This window comes from Silene latifolia, chromosome 6, assembly GCF_048544455.1.
Source record: "Silene latifolia isolate original U9 population chromosome 6, ASM4854445v1, whole genome shotgun sequence".
Classification (NCBI taxonomy): Eukaryota; Viridiplantae; Streptophyta; class Magnoliopsida; order Caryophyllales; family Caryophyllaceae; genus Silene; species Silene latifolia.
In genome coordinates, this window is record NC_133531.1 from 16225014 (window position 1) to 16244521 (window position 19508).

General features: G+C 40.1%; 2 protein-coding genes across 2 annotated transcripts; one reads left to right on the forward strand and one right to left on the reverse strand.

Moving 5' to 3' along the window:
* Nucleotides 1–5244: 5244 nt before the first annotated feature.
* Nucleotides 5245–7518, forward strand: LOC141587590 (uncharacterized). The gene is made up of 2 exons (XM_074409065.1): nucleotides 5245–5967; nucleotides 6823–7518. The coding sequence occupies exons 1-2, from the start codon at nucleotides 5245–5247 to the stop codon at nucleotides 7516–7518; spliced, it is 1419 nt and encodes a 472-aa protein (XP_074265166.1).
* A 10426-nt stretch (nucleotides 7519–17944) lies between these two features.
* Nucleotides 17945–19148, reverse strand: LOC141587591 (putative F-box protein At1g32420). The gene is made up of 2 exons (XM_074409066.1): nucleotides 18719–19148; nucleotides 17945–18660 (listed from the first exon to the last, which is right to left on the reverse strand). Exons 1-2 carry the CDS (start codon nucleotides 19146–19148, stop codon nucleotides 17945–17947), a joined length of 1146 nt encoding a protein of 381 aa, XP_074265167.1.
* Between the last annotated feature and the right edge of the window lie 360 nt (nucleotides 19149–19508).

Genomic DNA, 19508 nt, shown 5'->3' on the forward strand with positions numbered 1-19508 from the left:
ACACATTAGCTCAATTAGATTGGTTATAGTTGTACAATGCTCTTGTACAACCAGTTGTATAATAGTATTTGTGCTCAAATTTTTATTGTTGTACACTGTTTATTAACCATAAGAAAACTTAATAATATTTAACCCGAAAATGACATGAACTCTTATGACCTGAAATTGACCTGACCCGAGTTGATTCGGACCGAACCCGGCCAGCCCCGTTGACTCTTTTACCAGATTTGATCCCACTACCAATCATCTCAACCACACAAATACCCTACTTAACCCATTATACGTGATCCTCAATACTTTTATTTATACTCCTTAAATCGTACCATTTCTATAATTTGGAAGATATTTGTGGCATGAATGGAGTATTTTTTATTATATACTAATACGACTGTTAGAACACACTTGGTTGATGAAGCCAAGATTTCTTGTTATTTGATTGTTTGTTCATAGTTACAAATGCGTAGTGATTTAAACAATCAAATGGACTCTCACGAAGGATTAGCATGATCAAGATGAAGTCAACATGAAGTCAAGACAATGATATTTCCCTAAGCCTTAGTCGAATGTTGCAAGAGTAAGTGTAACATTCTCATTTAAGACAATTGGCTGCAAAACCATGCAACAGTGCGCTGCACTATGGTTTCTGATACTACCGTATGGAGAAACTTTTATACGAAATCCCCCTACTACTAAGAGAATAAAATTCTCTTAGTAGTTTCCCGCCCAAATGTCTTCCCACTTTGATGGGCCTGTCTTATGAATTGTAAATAGCACAAATCACGTTCTAAGTTGGGCCCTCGACTTAAACTAATTGATTTTACATAATTTGGCATCATTACTAACATTTTAAGTTGATAATTCTTGGAATCTTATACATGGAAATAAATTACACTTTAACTTTTCTAATTATACAATCCTATATGGAAACGAACTATAATTTGCCCCACAAATTATGCAATGCTAACAATATTATTTCGAAAATCTCAAATCACAATATCTCGAACCACAATAAATTACCCCAATATACAATTTCTCATATCAATTAATCAGAGATAAAATTCGAAAAAATAACATCACATCATTTACCCCTAATATATTATGCAATCTCCCTTACTACTAAGTGAATAAAAACTCTTAATAGTTTTCCCGTCTATGCTACCTACTCAGAAAAATGGGCCAGCTCTTTGAATGGAAAACTAGATAATAATTGGGTTATAATAATTTATTGGTCCATAATAAATTGGATCCCACTACAATTCATAAAACAATGTGATATATTGATCAATTACATCCCCTTACTATTAAAAGAATGAGAGATTCTATTATTTTTTTCACTAAACAATATTTACTCATAATTGGGCTCCTTTGTAAATGTTAAACTATAAATAAATAATGGGTTACTAAATAGTGTTCCATTATACCATCTTATAAACTATACATAAATTCTTTACTCACATTATTAAATTAGTGTATATTTTAACAAAAATTACAATATTAGTTATACATTTCACATAAATATTTTATATGGATAAAAAAGAATCACGTGTTATTTATGTATGTTAATCTGACAATCTTATTTATAATAAACAACTTTTTAATTAAAAAAAAATAGTTCTACTACAAACTTTATTTAGGCTAAAATGTCTAATTTTATCTCTGTTACCTCTTATTACTACACATTATTAAAATTTACTTTTATAGTGAGTTTAAATATTAAATTCTCTAAGAAAAAAACGTTCTAAGAAACCGCGCTTTCGCGCGGGATTTACACTAGTGTTTAAGTGTTAGAATCTTTACAAATTTTATATACTCAAAGGTTTGACATTTGAATTATCAAAGTTTGAAAACAAATCTGAAAATTGAAATCACAAATCTCCATTGTTAAATCCTCTAGATTTGTGTATTTACTTTTTACCAAAATGGTAAGGTTGGACTTGTCAAAGTTTTAAAGTTAGAAAAGTTTTTTGCCAATTTGGTAAAGTATTGCATGTTGAGTGTTTTGGAAAGAGTTTTCTGATTTTGATTAAAGGCTTGTGCTTTAGTCTAAAACCTAATACTTACCATCACTCAAAGGCTACCTATTTTATAATTGATTTAATCAATCTAAGTTGTACTTCATAGATGATCAAATATATTATAAATAGAGAGCCTTAACATCATTTATTTCTCAAGACTTTCCAAAGTATTTATTGAGAAAACTTGCAAATCATTTGTGCATTTAAAGCTTTGTTCTTTAAATATTTGCAAAACTTTTTTCTGATTTAAAAGTCTTCGTTTGTTTTTCAAAAAGCTGTAAACCTCCAAGTATCAGTTCGCTGCACTGTGACATAATGAGTTTCTTCCATGATTCCCGTGTTTAAGTCTTAATCGTGATCTCCATGTTCATTAAATGAACCCTTGAGATTCAAAGACTCTGTAAAGCAGTGAGATAGAACGCATAAACTCTTGAAGCGGAGTAGCTTTAAGTTTGAGTGCAATCAGTGTAGATTGGCGAGTTATTTTCATTGTAAGGGTTTAGTTGTTTGAGTAAATTTCTAAACAAGAAATAAAATAACGATTAGACGTAGGCCTCGGAGTAGAGGCTGAACCAATTTTTAAAACATCGTTTGTTTGTTCATTTGGTTTTACGTTCTCTTGCCTTGCTCCATCTCGTTCATACTTATTGTCAGTTCTGTGTCACAGTCATCAATAATGTGACATAAAACCGCTGTACTTCTTAGTGAACTTACATTCTATTAAGTCTCTCAAGTTTTGTATCTTAAAGTTCATCACTTAATTATCAATTAAGTTTAGAATAAGTTTTTAAAAAAAGTACACCTAATTCACCCTTCTCCCTTTTAGGTGTTCCTAACTCTTCAACGACTCTACCATTTGGTACATGTTTTTAACAACCATATCTATTAATCCTAGATTGTAATCATTTTTATTAATACATCATTATATATAATAGGTATCTTTATTACCTTTTGTAAAATATTTAATCTCCCTTACTACTAAGAGAATAAAAATTCTATTAATTTTTCTTCCAAAATGCATCTACCTAAATAAAGATATAAGTAAAACTTTCTTTCCTTAAATTACTATTTTTTTAATGTATATATTCTTATAATTAAATTCATAATTATGATTATTTCATTAAAATAATTAAATTCATAATTTTGATTGTTTCATTTAAATAAAATTATTATAAGTTGCTAATTTTTTTTTTGTAATGCAATAATCAATACTATATATTAATTCCAGAAACCAAGGGACTTCAATGTAATTAAAGGAAATTATACAAATTAATTATACTATATAGTTTTAAATCACTAGCACCGTGTGATGGACCCGATTAAGGGATCTCAATGCAAATATTATATAGTTTGAGTTAACATTAAATTATATAGAAGCTTGGTAATTTTCCTAAACATGGTTAATTTCCTTAAAATAAAATAATTGATTAAGATGGTCAATTTCCTTAAAATAAAATAATTGATTAAGATGGTCAATTTCCTTAAAATAAGTACAAAAATATAATATAAGTATGTTATAAATAATTCAAGTTAGATTCCATAATATATAATATTGCACGATTCTTTCGATTTGATTTAATACATATATGTAATATATTTATATAAATATATAATCCTCTTAAAATTACATGCCTAAGTAGTAAAATAATTTCGTCAGTAAAGAAAAGAATTGTAGTAACATTGGATATAGTTATATGATAGTAATCACTCATTTAAATAGTAAAAGTAACAATATAATCAGCGAGATTAGTAAAAGTTGTAGAAACAACGGGGGTAGTGAAATAATCAATATTAATGCGGCAATAGTAAAAGTTACAATTATTACGACCGGAGTAGTGAAATTATCAATATTAACGCGGCAGTAGTGACAGTAACAATAATTACGGCGGGAGTAATGAAAGTAAGTAATGAAAGTAACAATGATTACGGGCAAGTAGTGAAATGTTATTACTATTGTTTCATTAATAAGAGTAAAATATTAATAGCGGGAGTAGTGAATTTGTCTCAAAATTTATTTAATCGTAATTTTAGGATATGCTATAGAAAAATATATTAATAATAAATTTATGAGTTTTGCAACTTTAATTAATTTTATTTAATGAAAAAAAAAAATTAATGCTAAGTAAAGGTAGCCCGGGCGAAGCCGGGCACCAATACTAGTTATTACTGTAGAGAATACCTTGACACATACCATTAGTTGACTGAAGTTAACAACTTACTAATCTAGCCCTTAATCTAGCCGCTGTTGACCATCATAGTTGACCGGAGTTAACAACTTAACTACATATGTTAAATTACTAATCTAACCCTTAATTAACCACTTGAACTTAATTCAAGTTTGCCACGTCTCCCAAAATCATTAATTGTGTATGAAATTCTCACACACAATATACCCGTAGTCTTTTCGGGAGTACATTTCCTACTGCACAAAATAACAAGTTATAGACAGTTCTTACAATTTTACTTGTCTTCAAACAACAAGAGGAAAATTAGGCAAACAACACTAGGGTTTCATATTCTCGAATCGCTACAAATTCTTGTTTCAGACGGTCTAAGTTAAGAGTCTTAAGACATATTCACAATTGATTTAAATAATGTTAAAATGATAAGGGAATTGTGAGAGGTCTTAACTTGAGATCGTCTCAAGCAAGACCTACAAGACAAATGCACATTTTTCCGAACTTTAGACCTAATATGACAGCTAAATGCTCTGTATATAGTGTAACTGTCATATACTCCGTTGCAGAGTATATGTAATAGATTTTTGGAGAGATGAGAGATGAGAGATATGAGAGATAAAGAGAGCACGTGTCCCTCACACACAAAACAACCACCCCCACCCATCAGACTTGGACCACCGCCCTCACCGCATGAAAACCCCCTCTGTTCACCGCCATCCACTTCGCCTTCCGTCACTGGGATTCTGCATCATGCCTCCTCGCGTTCTCCTCTGACTACCCCTCCCACCATCACCCCTCCGCCCCCAACCACCACCGGCTCCACCGCCGGGACTGTTACACCACCGAACAAACTCCTACCTCTAAGCTACAAATCAGCCTTAACCTCCACCCTCATCCCTCCCCCAAACCCTCCGAAATCTCTAACCCCATCTATCAACCCGTCTGGCCCACCGGAATTTCCGCCTTCGGATTGCATCTCTATCAGTCTTTCTCCGGACCTGCTAAAATCGATTCAATCGCCATTGCAATCCTCCCTCATCGTCAAAGTCATGGGTAAGTCCCTTGAATCCGGTCACCTTGCTTCTGCTCTCCGGATCGTTTGGAAGGTTAATGGTCCGATCAACCTAATTGGTTTGGGTAAAGGATTTTATACTTGCAAATTGGACAAACCGTCTGATTTACATTCAATTAAAACTGGAGGTCCGTGGTTCGTCCACGGCCACTACCTCCATGTCCGAGATTGGGTGCCTGATTTCCGACCATCCCTTGCTACTGTTTCCTCTGTTCCAACTTGGATCATCCTCCCAGAGTTGCCGATCGAATACCATCGGATTGATATCCTCCGCGCCATCGGTGATAAACTTGGTGGGTTTATTAAGTTTGATAACAATGGGATGAAAAATAAAAATGCCAGGTTTGCAAGATTATCTGTTTATCTCGACCAAACGGCTCCTCCGCCTACCAAGATCTGGATCGGCTCTCTGTGCCAAGAGGTAAAAGTTGCTGACAAACAAATTATTTGTGGCTTTTGTAAATCCTTTTGTTATGGGAAGTGTTCTGATCATCCTGCTCCCGACATCCCCACCCTTGGGCCGGAACTTCACCGACAGTCCAATTCGGGTTTTGACCAGTCTGCTACAAAAAATAATCCCGTGACTACCTGCCACAGTGATACTTGGACCATTATCCCTTTTAAGAATAAAGTCAACATCCCTGACCCTCCCCTCAATAAAGTAAATGATCCCTTTTCTGGCTTTACTAATAGCTTTAGCGTACTAAAAAATTGTTCCTTTTCCCCTGGGAAAAATAATTCCCTTAATGCCCTTTTTTTCAACACCATCCTTTCTATTCCCAACCCCCCTTTACTTCTTCCTTCTCTGTCCCTCCTTGGGGATAATTTTATCTACAGTAATCTTGTGACTACCCATAATTCGATTACCCATAAATTTACCCCCCCCTCTCTCTCTACCTCACAAAACAAAAGCCCCCAAATCTAATCAGCCACAATGAATCACCAAAAAACAACCAGAGCACGTCCCTTCATCCCCTCCACCAGACCTCCAACACTCATTCTTTTCCAAGACCCCCCCGGTACCCACCACCACATGTCATCCTAATTCCCACCAGCACAAAAATAACCTCCCTGGTCTTCTTCCAACTCCCCCCTAACCTTGCCAGAAATCCCACTCAATTCCATAACCTACCTGTTAGATCCTCCCCCAGACTCGCCTCCAATTTGCGGGCTAACCATCCGACAACTCCTGGCCCACCCTCGCTGCCCTCCACCCGGCCTTCTCGACCTAAAAATGGTAGATCCGTTCTCTCTCGAGCGCCGTCTAATTCCTGCTCACCTACCAGACTTCAGCGACCTCGAGGGCCTGCCACTGGTCCTCCGCTGCCTCCTCCAATGGCTGGTCCGCCAGCTGCAACCAACCTGGTCCCAACTGATCTTCCCTCAAGAGTTGATCTTTCTCATCGACCCCTCTCCCATCTTGCCTCGATTGAGAAAAACCTTTCCATTGAGTTTAACATACAAGGAACTACAGATAGCAAGCTTCTCGAATGGGGTAATTGTGGCCCATACGATCCTACCAATGAAGAAGCTAACTATATGGGTCGATTGGCAGGACTTTCGTACAGTGGGTCCGAGGACCATAATTGTGTCCTTCAAAGGGGAGGCAGAAGAGGACGATCTCGCGATAGGTCCAAATCTGCCGGAACAATCTGAGCTCTTTGACTCCTTTTCTATTCATAACAACATGAAGATTGTCTTTTGGAATTGTAGAGGAATTGCTAGGCCCTCCTTTAAACCACACCTTTCCTACCTTAACAATGCTCACAAGCCTGACATCATCATCCTCTCTGAAACTCGGGTCAGCGGCCAGAACGCGATTGGCATCATGCAGAATCTCCCCTTTGATTCCTTTGACATTGTGGATCCTGTCGGATTCTCCGGTGGCATCATGATGCTGTGGAATGCTAGGGATGTTTCGGTTACGACTGTGAACAAAGGGGGCCAGTTTATTAATGCGGTGGTCCAGGTACGTTCTTCTAACCTCAATTTTTTTCTTACTACCATCTATGCTAGTCCCAAATTTAGAATCCGTAAACTTCTCTGGGACTCCCTTATTAACCTTGCTGACAACATTTCTCTTCCTTGGGCCTGCCTGGGGGACTTTAACGAAGTGTCGACTGCCTCTGAGAAGTTTGGTGGGCGGAGTGTTAAGTTAAACAGAGTCAACCTTTACAATGAGACCATGAACTTATGCAATCTTTTGGACCTGGGATTCTCCGGACCCAAGTTCACTTGGACTAACCGTTGACGGACCAACCCTATCCTTGAACGCCTTGACCGTGTCTGGGTTAATCATGCTTGGTTAGATATCTTCCCTAATTCCCACAACCAACACCTTGTTCGCCTCTCTTCTGACCACTGTCCTATCCTCCTGGATACGATCCTCCCCACCCCTCCTGCCCCCCTTACTTTCAAATTTGAATCCTTGTGGCTCCTAGAACCTTCCTTCCACCCCTTTGTTCACACTACCTGGTTTGGGTTGGATGGACCACTTCCCTTCAAACTTGACCTTCTTAGTAAACACCTTTTAACCTGGGCCTCTACCACTATTGGAAAGCTTTCTAAGGAAAAAAAGACCCTGATTAGCAGACTCAAAGGAATTCAAACCCAGCTTTGCCTCCACCCCAACTCTTCCTTCCTCTGCAACCTCAATGACTCCCTCTCCCTCGACCTTAACCGCATCCTTGACCTTGAGTCCGCCTATTGGAAAGACCGATCCCGTGTTAGCTGGCTCGCTGATGGGGATCGCAACACTGCCTTTTTCCATAAATCTGTCACCATCCGGCGTGTTCACAATCGCATCCTATCCTTGACTAATGATGTTGGCACCACCTTTAATACCCATTCTGATCTTGCTGAACACATCACTTCCTTCTTCCTCAACCTGTACTCCTCCCAAAAGGATTTCTCCACTAGAATTCCTCCCGTGGAGTGCCCCTCCTACCACTGTTCTGCTAGGCCTTCCATTAATGAAATTCACACTGCCCTCTTCTCCCTGGGCTCTGGCAAAGCCCCTGGACCCGACGGCTACCATGCTGGGTTCTTTAAAAATTGCTGGAACACCATATCCTCCGACCTCATCCCCTTCATCTTGAATATCTTTAACACCCTCACCATCCCCCCTACTATCAATGCTACCATTATCTCCCTTATCCCCAAACTTCCCTCTCCAACTTCCATAAAGCACTACCGGCCCATTAGCCTCTGCAACACGGTTTACAAGATTGTCACCAAGATCATTGTTAACCGGCTAAAGCCCATCATGCCTCTCCTAATCTCTCCTAACCAAGGGAGCTCCATTGCTGGCCGAGGCACGGACTCTCACTACATCATCGCTTCCGAAATCATCCACTCCATGAGGGCATCTAGATGTAAGAAAGGCTGGTTTGCCCTTAAGATAGACTTAGAGAAAGCTTTCGATCGGCTTGAGTGGGACTTCATTCACTCTTGCTTATCCGATCCAAGTTTGATAACAACACGATCTCTCTCATTATGAACTGTGTCACTAGCGTCTCTACGTCTATCACTCTTAATGGTACCTCCACCCCTCCTTTTCTCCCTTTTAGGGGTCTCCGCCAAGGCGACCCCCTTTCCCCCTACCTCTTCATCCTTTGCATGGAAAACTTGTCTAAAGCGATCCATCTTTCTTGTGCCGAGTCCAACTGGACTCCCTTCCCTCTTGGTAAAGGAGGAGCCACTTTCTCCCACCTCCTCTTCGCTGACGACCTTCTCCTTTTTGGAAGGGCTTCGGAGAAGAATCTTTGCGCCTTACAAGATGTCCTTCTTCAATTTTGCTCATCCTCTAGCCAAAAAATCAATACCTCAAAAAGCAAACTTTTTTTCTCCAAAAAAACAGCCGCTCACAATATCTCTCTCTTTGAAGACACCCTTGGCATTAAGAAAGCCTCTAATCTTGGAACCTATCTCGGGTTCCCCCTCCTCCCTCGGAAGCCCAGCAACTCTGATCTCCAACCAACCATTGATAAAATTAGCTCAAAACTTGCCAATTGGAAGACCAATTTTCTTTCTCGTCCGGCTAGACTCTGTCTCATCAAATCCACCTTGAATGCCATCCCCTCTCATCTCATGCAATGTCTCCGCCTCCCGTCCTCTACGTCCTCCTTTATTGATAGGGTTAATAGATCCTTTCTCTGGTCCAGCCTCCCCTCCCGTAAGCTCCACCTTGCCAACTGGGACCTTGTGACGCGATCTCAAGCTAATGGCGGTCTTGGCATAAAAAAAGCTCGGCTTTTAAATGATGCCTACTCTACCAAACTTGCTTGGAAGGTTTTCTGCCTCAAAGGTACCCTTGTTTCCACTGCCATTCATAGTAAATATATCCGTGACAACTCTGAACCCTCTTTCAAGCGTGGTTCGCACATTTGGAAAAGCATTGGCATTGGATGGTCTTTCCTTAAACCGTCTCTCACTTGGTCCATTGGTGATGGCTCCACTATTCGCCTTTGGAATGACAAATGGTCCCCCACAGGACCCTTGAGAAACAGCCTCCAGGGGCCCCTATCGCCCTTTTCCGACACTGACTTGCTTAGTTCAATTATCAAAGATGGGAATTGGGATCTTGATTCTCTGGAATATAACCTTCCCCCATCCATCACTAAAGCCATCCTTTCCATCCCCCTCCCCTCCACCCCTCTCCCTGATCTCCTTTCCTCTTCCTTTGCCTCTAAAAACAAATTTTCTATTGGAGCCACTTATGACCATACCTCTAGCGATCCTAGCCCCTCCTTGCCCCTTGATGACTTGTGCTGGCTTTGGGACATTCCCTCTCAACCCCGCATCAAGCTCTTCATTTGGCTCTCGTGGTGGGATAAGCTCCCACATAATCTTACCCTTTTCAAAAGGTCTATCCTCCCCTCCCCTCAATGCACTGCCTGTGACAACCCCTCCTTTGATGAATCTACGCTCCATATCCTTCGCGATTGTACCCATGCTACCTGTGTTTGGGACAATTACACTCTTCCCCCTGACTTCTACTCCCTCCCCCTCAAGCTTTGGATCAAATCTAACTGTACCTCTTCTAATAAATCCTGGGTGACCCTCTTCTCCTTCCTCGTGTGGCGCCTTTGGCTTCGACGTAACGATCTTGTTTTCTCTGGAAACTCCCCTCCCATTAATTGTAACTGGCTTACCCAGTCTGCCCTTCTCGCCTCCCAATGGACTTCTGCCCAAGCCCCCCCACCCCCTGCCTCCTCGGACCTCCCTCTTCTCTGCCCAGGCCCTGACCAGAACCTGATCCCCACTCCCGACCTTAACCAGCACACCACCTTACACCATGCTCACAGCCATAACACCCCCCCTCTGCATACTTCCCTCTACCCAAACTGTTGGGCCCCTCCCCCGCCTTGTTGGTCTAAGATTAACGTTGATGCGGCCTTCTGTCTTACTTCCTCCCTTGCTGGTATAGCGTGTGTGTCCCGTTCCCCCTCGGGTGTTTGGATCTCGGGTTGGTCCTCTAGAATCTTGTCCCATAATCCCTTCATTTTCGAGTTGCTTGCTATAAGAGATGGTCTCGTTTTCGCAACTAACAGACATGAGAACTTTATATTAAGCTCTGATTGTATTCTTGCGGTTAATGCAATTTTGAATAATACGGCTCCTTGTGGCATATATGCTAACATCATTTTGGAGTGCAGGGATCGTTTAAGAGCCTCACCTTCAACGACCATCATTTATGAAAAGCGGTCTACAAACCATGTTGCGGATGCACTTTCCAAGTTTGCTTTGAGTGACTCGAGCCCGAATTGTGGGTTTTATAACTGGGACTCTGTGCCCCCTTTTGTATTACATTTGTATAACTCGGATCTTCTTCATGTTTATACTCCCTTATCGCCTGACCCTCCCCCCTAAGCTGTACTGAACTTTGTACTTTGCGCTGTTTATGCGCCTTTTATTTCATCGTTCATTTCCGCCAAAAAAAAAAAGAGTATATGTAATAGATAGATAAAAATGCATACGACTACCATAATTCTAAACATACAAATGCAAAGGACAGCAAAGGATAAAAACAGCTAAGGCAATATACTATTAATCGTACGAATTCTCTCTAAGCAAATATCAAAATGAAAGAGTAGCAATTGTCATAACTGTGGTCGGTTGTATCGTTGTTTCATCGCGAAAGTTGGAATAAGAAATGTATTAGCAATAACATTTATAACAATCATGAAAAATCTAAATAAAAGAAAAAGTACCTATACCACAACTTAAGCTCATGTTTGCATAATTCCAGGGACTGTCGGACAAAAATTAATCAGCTACGACAATATGCTAGGAATGAACAATACGTATCCTCGCTGAAGCCAAGGGACTGACAGGAAATAAATAAATTACCTACGACGAAATACTAGGAATATAATAATATGTATCATCACTAATTCAAAAACAAGAGCAATGAGTAGCCATTGACATATCTATGATTGGTTAAGTAACAGCCGGAGCCCGGAGGTACGACATATAAACAGTCATATTCTCGATCTTATTCATGAGATATCCCTCAAATCATAAGATTTGTATCCTTTGAACAACACCAAGCTTTCTGAATACGTTTCCAATTTTACATAGGAGCTCAAAGAGTTATCGAGCTCCTGGACTCGGCAACTAGCTATATAATAAGCGTTCTTCCCATAAACAAAATAGCCACCATTCCTCTCACAATACAAAATCTTTTGTACTGAATCCTTGAACAATTGATACCCATCCCGACTTGATTGCCCGGAGAACCATAAAGTCCATGACCCCTTTTTGTTCTCCTGTTCTAGCACCCATATGCTGGAAGTTACCTCAGAAATACTGAAAACCGCTAGTGATCCCCCGAGAAGAAACACAAACCTCAAGGAGCCTTCTTCGTCCAAACTAAAGGGCAGTTCCAAAAAGTCAACATTTTCCGTATCAAAGTTAAAGGAACCAAGATGAGTTAATTCATACCTTTGATTATCATTTTGTCCAAGCCAGTATGCTGTTCCTCGAAAGAAAACTGCAGTTGGTAGAGAATAAAATGCCATAATCGTATTAGTGGTGTACAAATTGGCGACATTGAGGGGATCTTTTCTAACAGTCCATTGTTGATCACGGAGTGTATAAACTGCATAATACATCTTACTTGGCTCTATACCCTCACTTCTGTCAAATGTGATCGAAACCACTTTATAATCCTGACTATTAGGGGCGAACCCAAACAAATACCTACGACCGAAAAAACCATGGGGAAGTGGGCTCCAGGGAAGAACCAATGATTTGCGAATACAAGGATTCCACAATCTTAATCGCGAAGAACGGCCTTTTTCCACTAAAAGCAACCCATTACAGCTACCGAAAATAAGGCACGAGTGATAATCATATTTTGTAATAATACAAGTTTTCCGAAGAGTTTCAGCCTTACGAAGTGTCAACAACCACCCGTTATTTCCATTGGATCCCAAACCCTCGAGCGCTACGAATAATTTTTTATCATTATTCCATTGTGTTTGGTTGCAAAGCTGGAAATGCAAGTGAACGAAATTAGGGTGATCGATAATGGAGCGCCAAAATTTACATACGCACCTGATTTTTAATACGGTTTTAGCCGGCAACGTTGCCAAAATATGAGTCCATATATCTAGTGGTAAGTACTTGAATTTGGAAGAAGTTGATGATGATGATGATGATGATGATGATGATGATGATGATGATGATGATGATGATGATGATGATGATGATGTGGCTTTGTTTTTTCCGTTCTTCTTCTTCGGCATCGTACGTTGGTGGACTACTCCCTGGACGGAATAGGGTTTTATTGGCCAATCAAGTATGGAGTAATTGCTATAAGTATCTTCGTTTAGGTTATCGGGTCGGTCTCTCATAAGCCGGAGATGGCCGTAAAATTAAAACGGGTCAAATAGATTTCCAGGATATATGAGACTTAACTTTTTGATAGCATTTAGACAATTAGAATGTTTGTTACACAGATATACTATTAGGCCCATTTTAAGTTTAAGACGACTATTGTGTTCGGTTATTTGTTTAATTTTATTTTATGGGATAAAGCCATGTTGTGGTAACCGGTCAATCAACATGTTAGAAAAACCCATACTCTAAATATCCAAAATAAAATAGGTAAATGAGCAATCGGGATGAAGAGAGTATATATTGTTTTTTTTTTTTTTTTTTTACTTTTTTGTATTTAATTATTTAAGAAGTACTATTTCTGGGTTTTAAATTTATCTCGGAAAATAACAAAAGAATTTAGACGATGTGAAGGTTCAATGGGCTCGTTTGCAGCCTAAGACTTCAGCCTATTTTATGGGTTGATGTCAAATTGTCCAATGGGTTAACCCGAAATTGCTAACCTCTACTTCAAAATTGTCCTCTTTAATCTCTCGTGATTTAGGGAGACGACCATGTTTCAATTTATGTGAGGAAAATATTTCAAATTTAAGCAATTACAAATCAGTATTTTCATATCTCAATGAACTCCCAAACTCGGAAAAGTTGGAATTTTATGTTTAAACTCGTTAATTGCACAAACTTTTTAGTAATTTATAGTTGATACAATTTTACTTGACATGTCGATTTGCTAAAACTGCTTAGTTACATTCATATGTAGGAACTGAAATGCTAGGTAAACGACTTTCTTCATTTTAAAGAAACGGAAATTTCTAAATAGCTCCAATTTCCGTGAAATTTGTGAACTAATCAAATCCAATACGGGCAATACCTATGATGCCTCCACAAGCCGAGTTTGGATATCAGCAGCAACTTGTTTCATAGATGCAGCAGGGATTAAAGGTCAGCGATCGACTGGAAGGCGTGGGTTCTGGTCCTGTTCAGCAGAAATCAACAACCTTAGCAACAAATGCTTCCAAGAGGGCGTGTTTACGGATACCCACCTGGCTGTAACATGTCTGAGGTCCCAATTCCTGAAGCTATGCTTCCAACATATGACATGGGTGGCATGCCTTTACATGATACTGGTTTAGCCTGTTCACAACTCTGTTGTATAGTCACAACTCTGCCAACAGTACATCAAACCCATTGCGCACGAGAGGTTATGAATCCAAATCCACGACTCCTTTTTGTTGTCCTGATCTAGCACCCATATGCTGGAAGCAACTTCAGAAATTCTGAAAATCGCTAGTGATTCTCCAAGAAGAAACAGAAGCCTACATGAGCCTCTTTCTTCCCAATTAGATGGCAGTTCTACAAAGGACACTTCTTCCTTATCAAAGTCAAAGATGAGTTAATTCAATCCTATCTTTATCAACATTTCCAAGCCAATATGCCACTCCATTCAAGAAAACAGCAGCCGATAAACGATAATATGGCCAAAACATCTCGAAACCATTCGGAAGACTGACATTCAACCCATCATTTCTAACACTCCATTGTTGATCACGGAGAGTATAAACCGCAACATACGTCTTCCTAGCCTGTTCAATCACACCCTGTTCCGATGCAATCGCAATGACTTTATAATCCTTACTAACTGGAGCTTCCTTTATTAATATAGATAGATAGATAAATAAGACAAATGAAAGATTTAGTTATTTGTCATTTATAATTTGATACCTATGTTATTTTATTTTAATTAAATAAGTATAATTTAGAGTTGATTGAAATTATTATAGTTTGAGAAAAAGAATATTAATTTGATGAAAAGATTTGTTTAATGAAATTTCCATATTTGAGTCGGTGTACTTTGGCGGGAAATTTTTTCAGAATGCCTATTCTCTTAGTAGATATCAAATTCCCTTTGACATATATTTTTACAACAATGATTGAGAATTAATAATATTTGAGAAATTGTTGAAAATGTATGCTACGTGAATACAACAATGAATTTTCAATTTTTTACACGTAATTTCAACAAGGGCCTAGGCCACACCCAAACGGAGGAGAAAGAGTTCACAAGAAAGGCCAAAGAGGGTTCAATCCTAAAACCAATTGGCGATACAAGGAGTAGCCCCATTGCCTTATAAAGTGATAAATCTTCTTTTCTTTTATCAATGTGGGACAATCTTCACATGTGGAACTTTTGGGTTTCTTCACATTCCATCTCCATGATCATTGTAAACCAATATTTCCATGGTTACCATTATACCCCAAGCATTCCATGACGAGAATTCGATTGTTTTCGCAATTGTTCTTGTACAGTAGTAACATGTAAATGAATATAAATGAAATCAGGGTCATCAATAGAGCACCAGTATTTAGAAACGCACCTGAAACTCAGCAGAAGTTTGACGGACAGCCTTGGGATTAATGGAGGCTCCCTATTACCATACAATACTTAACTGCTCAGCAAGACATTAAGATACAACTTAATACAAAGTACTAAAGAATAGATTACACGTCCGAATTCTCTTACTCTCGCAGAGCTGCAGCATATGCACCAAATATTCAGTAATGGTTTTAACATCAGTAGTTGTTTAATTTTGAAAATGGGTGAAGAATTCTATTAGAAATCAATAATCAGGGAGGGTGTAGAAATAATTGGAGAAAGAAAGATAAGAGTACTATCCAGGACACCCTCCACGCCTCGGAAAGGAATTTGTGTGCCATCCAGGACACCCTCCAGGCCTTCTGCTCCTCATCAGGACAAAAGATCAACTTTTCAAAAAGCAAACTCCTCTTCTCTAAGCACACTTCTCCTTCCCAGATTGATATGTTTGAAACCGCCCTTGGCATTAAAGCCGCCGCTAACCTTGGCACCTACCTGGGTTTTCCCCTCAAAGGGACCAAACCTAAGAAGGCTGACCTTCAACACATTGTTGATGCGATCCAATCAAAACTTGCTAGCTGGAAAGCCAATTTCCTTACCAAGGCCGGGAGACTTTGCCTCATTAACTCCACTATTAGTGCCATCCCCTCTCACTCGATGCAATGCATTCGCCTCCCCTCCTCCATTCTTGGGGATATTGATAGGATTACAAAATCCTTCCTCTGGTCGGGATCCTCCTCCAAGAAACTTCACCTCTCCAATTGGGACCTTGTTACCCTGCCCCTGTCCCACGGGGGCTTAGGCATTAAGGCCGCTCGCCCTCTTAATGACGCCTACTCTACCAAGCTCAGCTGGAACCTCCTCCTCAATAAGAACTCTCCCGCCTCTGCGGCTATCCAAAGCAAGTACCCAACCCTTTCTTCCTACTCCTTCCTTAAGGGCTCGCACATATGGAAAAATGTGGGCTTGGGCCTCCCCCTCCTCCGGAATCATACCATTTGGTCTATTGGTGACGGCGATTCGATCTGTCTCTGGACTGATTGTTGGTCCTCCTTGGCCCCCTTGAAGCATCATCCACGACCCCTCTCCGCCGCTTCATCTGAAGCTAAACTTAGGACTATCATCTCCAATGGTGCCTGGGCACTTGATAACCTGGACTTTGTCCTTCCTACCGATCTGTCTAACACTATCCTTGCCATCCCCCTTCCTTCTGTCTGCAAGCCCGACCTCCTTACCACCAGCCTCGCACCTAGAGATAAGTTCTCGGTTGGCTCTGCTTACTCCTCCCTCATTAATTTGAATAACCGCCCACCCTCCCTCACCCCTACCCTCGACTGGATCTGGGACCTCCCTACCCTCCCAAAAATCAAGTTCTTTCTTTGGCTTGTGTGGTGGGATAAGTTGCCGCATAATAAGACTCTTTTTAAAAGAACCATCCTCCCCTCCCCGGCTTGCCTCCTGTGCCCCAATCCTTCCCTCGAAGAATCCTCTATCCACATTCTTCGAGATTGTAGTACTGCTACCTCTATTTGGACTCTCCACAATGTCGATCAATCTTTCTACTCCCTTGAACTCCAGCCTTGGATCCATAAAAACTGCACTTCTCGCAACCCGTCTTGGGCTACTCTCTTCTCCTTTGTTCTCTGGCGTCTCTGGATCCAGAGGTGCGATTCTACCTTCAAAGCTACCCCCCCCTAGGCCGCCCCACTTGTTTTGTGATGCCACGAACAACCTTGCCCAGTCTTGGACCTCTGCCTCGTCTCCTAGCTCTCTTCCCTCCTCACCCGGGTCTACCTCTGCCTCTTACTACCCTTGTAGTTGGGCCCTTCCCCCGCCTGGTTGGTTCAAAATCAACGTTGATGCGGCTTTCTCCCCCCTTAATTCTTTAGCTTGTATTGGGTGTGTGATTAGGAACGACATAGGATCCTGGGTTCGGGGTTGGTCTAGACGGTGTCTTGCCCCCTCTCCTTTTGTTGGGGAGGTCTTAGCCATTAGAGAGGGTCTTAGGGCCGGCCTTGAGTCTATGGATCGGTTTATCATTGCTTCGGATTGCCTTAATGCGGTTACTTCTATTTTGAGTAAGGCTCAGCCTTGTGGTCAATTTGCTAATGTTATTCTTGAGTGTAGGGATCTCTTGGATAGCTCCCCCCGTTTGAAGATTGTTTTTGGAAAAAGATCGGCTAATGCTGTTGCGGATGCTCTTGCCAAAGCTGGTTTAGTCGACAGTAGCTCTAGTAATGGTTGTATTAATTGGGACGTTGCCCCCCCTTTCGTTCTTCGCCTTTGTACTAGTGACTTTGTTGCGGCTATCGAACCGCTTCCCCCCGACCCCCCTTGATTCCTGTGTACTCTTGTGTACTCTTGTGTACTCTTGTTCTTTTGATTTTTTTATGCACTTCTTTCTCCAAAAAAAAAAGAAAGATAAGAGTACTATAAGACAAAGAAAGTAGAATTCTCCTATTCACGGGAACGACCTCAAATCACGAGCTCCATATCCTTTGAACAAAACCAAGGTCTCCAAATACGTTTCCAGTTTTAAATGAGAGCTCATATATCTTTTAAACGGATGCACTTGGCCACTACCTATATTATAAGCCTTGTTCCCGCAAACTAAATAACCGCCATCATTCTCAAATTCATGATTACCATAGCACAACTTGAAAACTTCATAACCATCCTCACATGATTTCCCTGAAAACAATAGAGTCCATGGTCCCTTTTGGTTATCCTGCTCTAGCACCCATATGCTCGAACTTGCGTAAGAAATACTGAAAACAGCTAGCGACCCCCCAAGAAGAAAAAGAAACCTTAAGGAGCCTCTTTCTTCGCAAGTACATGGCAATTCCAAAAGGGTTAATTTTTCCTGATCAAAGTCGAATGAACCAAGATGAGTAAATGCAAGCCTTTGGTTATCATTATTTCCAAGCCAGTGTGCTGCGCCTCGAAAGAAAACAGCAGTTGATACAGAATTAAACATCCAAAACATACTAACATTATTGTTCAGACTACTGACATTGAGGGGATCAACTCTGACGGTCCATTGCTGATTACTCAGAGTATAAACTGCAAAATAAATTTTTTCATTCTCTATCCCCTGACTATTATCAAATCCAAATGCAACAACTTTATAATCCTTACTATCACGGACAAACCCGAACAAATACCAACTATTGTATACTGTATAGCAAAGGAGAGGGAAGCGGGCAAGGTGGAAGTATCAACGATTTGCGAATACATGGGTTCCACAATCTTAACTCCTTAAGGCAACCCTGAGGAGCAGATCGTTCAACTAAAAGCAAGCCATTACAGCTACCTATAAGACGGTACCTGTACGAATGTATTCTAAAAATGTGATCGATTTTACGAAGATTTTGAGCATAACGAACTGTCAACACACACCCTTGACCTCCAGTGTAACCCATACCCTCGAGGGCTACCAATAATCTATTACTCGTATTATTTTCAGAATTGAATTGGGCATGCACGTGACCGAAATCAGGGTTATCAATAATGGAGCACCAAGATTTACATACGCACCTGAACTTTAATAGGGTTTTGGCTGGCAATGTTGACAAAATACGAGTCCAAATATCGGGTGGTAAGTACTTGCATTCAGAAATATAGACCAAATTCAATGAAGTTGTGGGATTCTTACTGCTTTTCATTGTAAAAGTTTGATAAGGGTACTGTCAAATGAGAGGGAAATGGTATTGCAATTCAATTGATTTCTAGTATTTATACAGTTATCTATTTATACTGGTTGTTGGACCGTGCGCAATTTCCCCAATTTCGTAAAATCGGGTTGAAAAATCTAACGAAGAGCGACCATTTTGTTCCTAAAATGCTCTAAATCTAATGCCACTTCATGAGTTTATAACCTAATTTTTACGGAACTGACTCCTCACCAAACTATTTAGTTCCGATCAGTATAAGTATGTCTTAAAGTAGGTTTAAGTGTTGTAACTTGTAACGATGAAATCACTTTTATAAAGTAATCACAATTTAAACCGTTGAGTTCATAAAGA

Coding starts and splice junctions, on each gene's coding strand:
- LOC141587591 (XM_074409066.1), bottom strand. CDS start 19,148: ATGAAAAGCAGTAAGAATCCCACAACTTCATTGAATTTGGTCTATATT. Junction 18,661..18,718: donor GTTAAGATTGTGGAACCCAT/GTATTCGCAAAT, acceptor TTTGCTATACAG/TATACAATAGTTGGTATTTG.
- LOC141587590 (XM_074409065.1), top strand. CDS start 5,245: ATGGGTAAGTCCCTTGAATCCGGTCACCTTGCTTCTGCTCTCCGGATC. Junction 5,968..6,822: donor GCTTTACTAATAGCTTTAGC/GTACTAAAAAAT, acceptor GTCGATTGGCAG/GACTTTCGTACAGTGGGTCC.